At 38.0% G+C, this 9058-nt stretch overlaps 1 protein-coding gene across 1 annotated transcript in view; it reads left to right on the forward strand.

Annotated features, from left to right (window-relative positions):
- Window positions 1-6562: 6562 nt before the first annotated feature.
- Window positions 6563-9058, forward strand: part of RCVRN (recoverin) — a 30868-nt gene continuing 28372 nt past the window's right edge. The window contains exon 1 of the mRNA XM_053696586.1: window positions 6563-6943. Coding sequence (XP_053552561.1) covers window positions 6563-6943 — 381 coding nt within the window. The remainder of the gene's footprint in view (window positions 6944-9058) is intronic.

Here is a 9058-nt window from a genome sequence, read left to right on the forward strand (position 1 = left end):
CAGTGAGCAGAGTGTCTGTATGCATGTAGTGTGTGTGTCAGTGAGCAGTGTGTGTGTGCATGTAGTGTGTGTCAGTGAGCAGTGTGTGTGTGCATGTAGTGTGTGTGTCAGTGAGCAGAGTGTGTGTGTGCATGTACTGAGTGTGTCAGTGAGCAGAGTGTGTGTGTGCATTTAGTGTGTGTGTCAGTGAGCAGTGTGTGTGCGCATGTAGTGTGTGTGTCAGTGAGCAGAGTGTGTGTGTGCATGTAGTGTGTGTGTCAGTGAGCAGAGTGTGTGTGTGTGCATGTAGTGTGTTCGTCAGTGAGTAGAGTGCGTGTGTGCATGTAGTGTGTGTGTGTCAGTGAGCAGAGTGTGTGTGTGCATGTAGTGTGTGTGTCAGTGAGCAGAGTGTGTGTGTGCATGTAGTGTGTATGTCAGTGAGCAGAGTGTGTGTGTGCATGTAGTGTGTGTGTGTGTCAGTGAGCAGAGTGTGTGTGCATGTAGTGTGTATGCCAGTGAGCAGAGTGTGTGTGTGCATGTAGTGTGTGTGTGTCAGTGAGCAGATTGTGTATTTGCATGTAGTGTGTGTGTGTCAGTGAGCAGGGTGTGTGTGCATGCAGTGTGTGTGTCAGTGAGAAGAGTGTGTGTGTGCATGTAGTGTGTGTGTCAGTGAGAAGAGTGTGTGTGCATGTAGTGTATGTGTCAGTGAGCAGAGTGTGTGTGTGTGCATGTAGTGTGTGTGTGTCAGTGAGCAGAGTATTTTGTGCATGTAGTGTGTATGTCAGTGAGCAGAGTGTGTGTGTGTGTATGTAGTGTGTGTGTGTGTGTGTCAGTGAGCAGATTGTGTGTGTGCATGTAGTGTGTGTGTGTCAGTGAGCAGAGTGTGTGCATGTAGTGTGTATATCAGTGAGCAGAGTGTGTGTGTACATGTAGTGTGTGTGTGTGTGTGTCAGTGAGCAGAGTGTTTTATGCATGTAGTGTGTATGTCAGTGAGCAGAGTGTGTGTGTATGTAGTGTGTGTGTCAGTGAGCAGATTGTGTGTGTGCATGTAGTGTGTGTGTCAGTGAGCAGAGTGTGTGTGCATGTAGTGTGTATGTCAGTGAGCAGAGTGTGTGTGTGTGTGTCAGTGAGCAGATTGTGTGTGTGCAGGTAGTGTGTGTGTGTCAGTGAGCAGAGTGTGTGTGTGCATGTAGTGTGTGTATGTCAGTGAGCAGAGTGTGTGTGTGTATGTAGTGTGTGTGTCAGTGAGCAGATTGTGTGTGTGCATGTAGTGTGTGTGTCAGTGAGCAGAGTGTGTGTGTGTGTGCATGTAGTGTGTGTGTGTCAGTGAGCAGATTGTGTGTGTGCAGGTAGTGTGTGTGTGTGTGTGTGTCAGTGAGCAGAGTGTGTGTGTGCATGTAGTGTGTGTGTGTCAGTGAGAAGAGTGTGTGTGTGCATGTAGTGTGTGTGTAAGTGAGCAGAGTGTGTGTGCATGTAGTGTGTATGTCAGTAAGCAGAGTGTGTGTGTGTGTGTGTGTGCATGTAGTGTGTGTGCATGCAGTGTGTGTGTCAGTGAGCAGTGTGTGTGCATGTAGTGTGTGTGTCAGTGAGCATAGTGTGTGTGCATGTAGTGTGTATGTCAGTAAGCAGAGTGTGTGTGTGTGTGTGTGTGTGTGTGTGCATGTAGTGTGTGTGTCAGGGAGCAGTGTGTGTGTATGTAGTGTGTGTGTCAGTGAGCAGAGTGTGAGTGTGCATGTAGTGTGTGTGTGTGTCAGTGAGCAGAGTGTGTGCATGTAGTGTGTGTGTGAAAGTGAGTAGAGCGTGTGTGTGCATGTAGTGTGTGTGTCAGTGAGCAGTGTGTGTGTGTGCATGTAGTGTGTGTGTGTGTGTGTGTGTGTCAGTGAGCATTGTGTGTGTATGTAGTGTGTGTGTCAGTGAGCAGATTGTGTGTGTGCATGCAGTGTGTGTGTCAGTGAGCAGAGTGTGTGTGTACATGTAATGTGTGTGTCAGTGAGCAGAGTGTGTGCATGTAGTGTGTGTGTGTCAGTGAGCTTAGTGTGAGTGCATGTAGTGTGTGTGTTAGGGAGCAGAGTGTGTGTGTGCTTTATTCCCTAGGTAATCAACACATTGCAGAGAAGCTGGTGCTTTAGTGCAGTGTTTATCAACCGCGGTCCGCAAGTACCACCAACAGGGCAGGCTTTAATTATCGCTGAACCAGTGAACAGGTGAAATAATCACCTGATCATTAACACCATGCTACTAATCTCCTCTCACACATCATCTGATTTTTTCACCTGAGCACTGGTTCAGATATAATGAAAACCTGGCCTGTTGGGGGTACTTGAGGACCGCGGTGGAGAAACAATGTAACTGTTTGCCTATATAACGAGAATCTAATTAGTTTGTTACCTGTATCTGTGTTGTAAAGAATGTTAATTGTCATTGTGCAACCTACTAAGTAATTTTTTTTGTAAATTTAAGATATATGTGTTTCTCTGGTGTATCATAGCCAGTGTCTCACCAGCCTTTGACCTCACCGCATGTCACTGATACCTCTCAACTGAAATCAATGTTACAAGTTATTCTTTTTCAGTTTAGTAATAGTCTAGGGCACTCATATATCTGTTTCTTGGATAGCATGATGCACTAAATCTCTCACATAATAAACTTCTATGAGGGCACGCAGTAAAATTAATGTAGGATATTGCTAGAGCACTAAGCCAATGCTGCACTCAGCAGAGGGTATGCTAAGCCAATAGTGCACAAGTAATAGGGTTCTTCATGTAGTACTAGTAATTTGCTATTCTATTAATTATAATGGTTTACTTCAGGTCTTAAAAAGTGCCAAATTGTACAGCGGCCTTTAGGAATGATCTTGAACGCAGCATTTAACTCACCTCTTGTAATATAAGCTCAACAAGCACGCAAATAGCGATCCCTGTGCTATCCATTAAAGTATATTTTCCACTAACAACATGTATTTCTGTATTAAGATGCTTGCTTTGGTTAACATATTCACCATCTAAACAATACAATACCAGATAGTGCGCTATAACACCTTGCGCTATCGATAGCCCCTCTTGTAATCTAACCCTATGTAGCTAGATTTAACGTTAGAAACTCCTGTTTAAAGGCCATAGTTAACATAAAAAATAGTGATGGCTTTTACAAACAAAACAATAATACCAAGGGAAATAACATTTATTATACTGATAACACTCAACTTCATAATAACAGACTAATGAAAAACTGTTATACAACTGTAACAAGTCTATTAATAGTATTTAAATAAACTTTCATGGTTCAGATTGAACATGCAATTGTAAGAGACTTTTCATATTACTTCAGTTATCAAATTTAACTATTTTATTGCAGGGTGATGGTGCATTGAGGTAGGAAACATAAATAAAAAGTAAAAAATGAGAAGAAAGCAGTCCCATACCCTAGACAACATAGATTATAAAAATAATTTTAGAAATCCAGTATATGGCATATGTCACACCAGTTATAGATTAAATATCAAAGACTGTGTTTATTGGTCCTAAAAATACAACCATCAAAATTTGGCAACCACATACAAAGATTGTGACGTTCATAAAATTATAAGTATTAAGCTTCCCAGGAAGTAAATAATTAATATCATGCTAAAAAAAAACTGAGATTACTTAGTTGCAAATTAGTTTGGGTCCGGCCTTGTAATCCAATCAAAAGTCTTTGGGGCCTATCTATCAAGCTCTGAATGGAGCTTGATGCCCCGTGTTTCTGGCAAGCCTGCAGGCTTGTGAGCTGCTGGTGCAATGCTGAATACGGAGAGCGTATTGCTCTCCGTATTCAGCGAGGTCTGGCAGACCTGATCTGTTCCACCAGACCTTAATAAATAGAGGCCTTTATGTTGCATCCATATAGGGCTTGGCATTACCAAAATAATTAAATCCCAGGTGAAGCAAATATAGGAACTAACCTCTATTTATCAAGGTCTGGCGGACCTGATCTGACAGTGCAGATCAGGTCCGCCAGAGCTCGCTGAATACGGAGAGCAATACACTCTCCGTATTGAGCATTGCACCAGCAGCTCACAAGAGCTGCTGGTGCAACACTGCCCCCTGCAGGGGGATGTCAATCAACCCGATCGTACTCGATCGGGTTGAATTCCGGCGATGTCTGTCCGCCTGCTCAGAGCAGGCGGACAGGTTATGGAGCAGCGGTCTTTGTGACCGCTGCTTCATAACTGCTGTTTCTGGCGAGCCTGCATCAAGCTCCATTTGGAGCTTGATAGATAGGCCCCAATGTCTTGATGAGGCAACTCGCTTCAAACCTCACAGTGAATGGAACATATCCATATGCTTATATGGATAACCACTGTGTGATGCAGTGTTAAATGTTACATGTTCATTCCATATCAAGTTGGTTTGTAAAGGGGGATCAGCTGACCCACGTTTCTTTTGCTGTGGAGTGATCCAGAAGATGCGAGTGGTTGAGCTATAGGTGCCCGCTACAAGGATATAACTTCAGATGAACTTTTGGGGACTCCAGGTATGATGCTTTATATTTAGCATTGATATGAAATGAACATGTACCGCTGGATCCCAGAGTGGTAATATTGGTGGCCTACAGTCACAATCTTTGAATGTGTTTTCCAGATTTTTATGGTTGTATTTTTAGTATCAATAAACACTGTATTTGACACATAGGGGTATATTTATCATAGTACGAACGGACATGATATGATGTAGCGTATCATGTCCGCTGCACATTGATAAATGCTGACAGCATACGCTGTCGGCATTTATTATTGCACCAGCAGTTCTTGTGAACTGCTGGTGCAATGCCACCCTCTGCTGATTCGCTGCTAATTGGCCGCTAGCAGGGGGTGTCAATCAGCACAATCGTATTTGATTGGGTTGATTTCTGTCCATGACCTCAGAGCAGGTTGACAAGTTATGGAGCAGCGGTCTTTAGACCGCTGCTTCATAACTTCTGTTTCCAGCGAGCCTGAAGGAGCTTGATAAATCTACCCCATAATCTCTGACTAGTGTGATATATGCCATATACTGGGTTTCTACATTTATTTTTCCTAATCTGTGTTTACTAGGGTAGTAGGCTTGTAAGTCCTTTATAGGACTACTTTTTTCTCCTTTTTCCTTTATATATTGATTTATTTTAAATGAATTCCTTTTTATTTTGTTATTACAGCATAGATTAGGTCCGGTATCCTTTAATGTGCTACAGTGTATTATATCAATGAAAATATTTCTTCTGCGTGCAGCCTATCAGTATTTATAAGTCCACCAATGCACTTAAATATAAGTAGATTTAACTTGCATAGGGATGTATTTTTAGAGCATACTAATGAAGCAGACAAGTAGAATCAATTGCAACCTAAAGGGGGCAGTCTACTCATGCACAACAAAATATTCCCTCTTCTGGAAAGGTCTCATGAGGACAGTAATTAGGCATTATGGGTAATAAACTGTTTACACAAAATCAAAGTCATAACTGTCATTGCATATAATAAATTATTTTAGATATCTCATTGTTATAACAACAAATATTTTAGCTAATTTATATAACATCGATTTTGTAAAATAAGATTTTGCGAAGATCTTAATTTAAAATTCTATATCACAAACTCATGATACCTTATATCAGTCAGATGTACAATTGTCAATGTTTTAATCCATTTATTTTCTTACCAATAATTTTGTAATTTTATTTTAAAAAAAATGTATTCATGTTTATGTTTAACATTTTTAATTTTAAAGAATTAGCTGAACATCTGCTGCATAGAAAACCCTGGCATACTACATGTATTCTAGGGTTTAATTATATTTGGTTAGATCAATAATTACTGTATTAAATAGATATATCACTACCATATATGACATAAAGACCAATGTCTAAATAACTCCATATATTTATTATTTTATGTACTTTATTATTGAGCAACCCTCTGAAATCAGTTATGATCAGTTATCAGTCACATTGGTTTCAGGAACTAGATTGGTTAGTTCTGATTGGTAACCCTTAAGGAATTCTATCAAGTTGTAACCTTGACTCATTGGTAAATGTTGAAAAAAAATCCTTGTTACTTATCATTTATTTAATTAAATATTGTCCCTATAAATGTTGTATTGAATGTCAAGAAGCCAGATCTTGTTACGTATATCTATTTTAATAGAGGGTGAATATATATACTGCTCAATTCAGCTTACAGTTTTATTGCCGTGATATTATTGTGTAAATTCAATAAGGGGAAAAAATGCAAGATCTGTGAAAGTCAAACCAACATGTTTGACCTATCTCTAAAAAAAGCCCATATTGTCTTGCTATATAAAAAACAGTTTCCACTTCTTCCATTTTTATAATATCCATTCTATTTATCAGTTTGATTAAATTAAAACATTTTTTAATACAACTATTTATAATGATGAAGTCTTTCAACACGACCAAGTGTATATCAGTATGTGACGTTTAAATCTTTGTAATCCTAAAAAAGCTTTATCTGGATTAGGAGTGTGCAGTGTATGTGTCTCATTACATTCTGGAGTTTTGCATTATTAGACAATAGAAGAGTTACCGGGAAAACCTTTTTTGTTTTTCCAATATGGGGAACAGCAAAAGTGGAGCCCTTTCTAAGGAGATTTTGGAGGAACTTAAACTTAATACCAAATTCACCCAAGATGAACTATGTACTTGGTACCAGTCATTTTTAAAAGAATGTCCCAGTGGAAGGATCTCAAAACAACAGTTTGAAAACATTTATGCAAAGTTTTTCCCAAATGCTGACCCCAAAGAATATGCTCATCATGTTTTCAGGAGCTTTGATGCCAATAATGACGGAACACTGGACTTTAAGGAATACATGATTGCTCTTCACATGACTTCATCGGGTAAAGCTGACCAAAAACTGGAGTGGGCCTTTTGCTTGTATGATGTTGATGGCAACGGAAATATCAGTAAGCCTGAAGTGCTGGAGATCATTATGGTAAATCAATCTTTTTATATATCTGATTGTGACAGCCATATTTGGTACCACAAGCTACAGTGCACTTAGTTGATATTTATTCTTTATTTAAAAGTAAAAATGTAAAACATTATCTCATGAGTGTATCATTTTTCAATTTTGTACCTTATTATTTAACCTATTTTTTTCTTTTTTTTTAAATGGACACTGTATTGTTATTGCTCCTCTTAATATGTTCCCAATGACTTGTTACACCAGCTGCAGAGAATAAAATATATTGAACATTGCTCTTCTAGGCTAATTAAAAAATCTGATCTTGATCATTGTATCCACCACTTATATGGAAAAGTATTGGCCTTTGTGTATATAGAGAGTTAAGCAGATCTCATCTTCCTGCAGGATCAGCCTATTTGGATGCGCATTTTCTTTAAAAAAGTGGGTTGAAGCTTCAATGAGCAAAACCAGCTATTTCAAATATAAAAATATATCTAATGGAACGATGTCACATACATTTAATACTCTTCAGCTGATATAACAAGTCATCGAAAAAAAACATTAAGGACAGGTTTACAAGTCAGGCGTTATGAGTTTTCTGCGCACAATGTGGTCTTTTCACAATCAATTTCCATTGCACAGCTATTACAAGTTTTGAAAAATCATGATTGCGTGTGCGCATTCGCCTTTTATGCAACAATCTTTTCCTCACTCGAAGAGCTGTAGTTAACCGTTTTGCGCAACATAAAAATATAACAAAACACTTCAAAAATACATTACAAAGTAATATTATAGTAACTCAATAGTAACTCATATTAACACTGTCTAATAAAAAAATATTTAAAACAAATATTGCACCAAAAAGTTATAAGGGCTCAAAAAAAACGAAATCTCAGGTGCTAGAAAAAAAAAACGATGCAGGGATTTTACACTGGCATACATACATATATAGAGAAACATGGATTTATATCGATAGACATATGTTTAACTATATGGAGATAATGAATTTTACATTACATTAAACAATATCTCGCATATAGATATATTCGCATATAGATCTTGAGATACCTAGACATATATATATATATTCATATACATATCTCGCAATAAATAGATATATCACTCCAAAAATCACACATATACAGAGGAATATTTATTTATAAATAAATAGAACATATTCCGTTATGAAAACATTATAGCAATATGAAATATTCACATTTTCATGTACACTTTTCAAGGTGAATATGTCAGGGGCTTTGCACAACATATTAGGGTTTTTGTTTGTTTGTTTTTCTATGTCTCCTCCTCTGACTTCTATGGGGAATACATGAACATTGAACACGCATGTGATTTGGCTGTTTAGATTACGCGGCTTAACATGTGCGCAAATTAAGTTATTTTGCAAGTTCTAATAGTTGCGCAACCCAAAAATTAAAAAATGCCATAACACGTGCAGTGTTTTTGCAACTGATTTGCAGTGCGACTTGTAATCTTGCCCTAAGGTGGAACATATTTTCCAGTACATTGTCTGCTTCATGATATTAAGTTACATTTCATTACATTTTTACAAATACATTTTTTTAGATAGATAGATTGATATATACTATATAATATATATAAATATATAATGTATGTTCACATATATACTGTATATGTGTGTATATATATATATATATATATATATATATATATTGCTATTAAGATACATTAATACATTCAATATGGGCTCAGATATCCATATCTATGTCCTAGAGAACACCCCTGTTTGTTTGATTTTTCAAGAATGATTTAAAAAATATAATATATATATATATATATATATATATGCAGTATATATATATATATATATATATATATATATATAGAGAGAGAGAGAGAGAGAGAGAGAGAGGGGGGGGAGGGAGAGAGAGAGAGAGAGAGAGGGGGGGGGGAGGGAGAGAGAGAGAGAGAGAGAGAGGGAGGGAGGGAGGGAGAGAGAGAGAGAGAGAGAGAGAGAGGGGGAGAGCAAGGGAGAGAGAGAAGAAAGTGAATATTAAAATCCTGCTATAACCAGAGGTATTAATGGGTTTAGGAGGGAAGGAGAAACTTGCACATAAAAGAAGGACTGCTCATCTTGAGGCAGGGCATATGAGTGACATGTCT

This window comes from Bombina bombina, chromosome 1, assembly GCF_027579735.1.
Source record: "Bombina bombina isolate aBomBom1 chromosome 1, aBomBom1.pri, whole genome shotgun sequence".
NCBI lineage: Eukaryota > Metazoa > Chordata > Amphibia > Anura > Bombinatoridae > Bombina > Bombina bombina.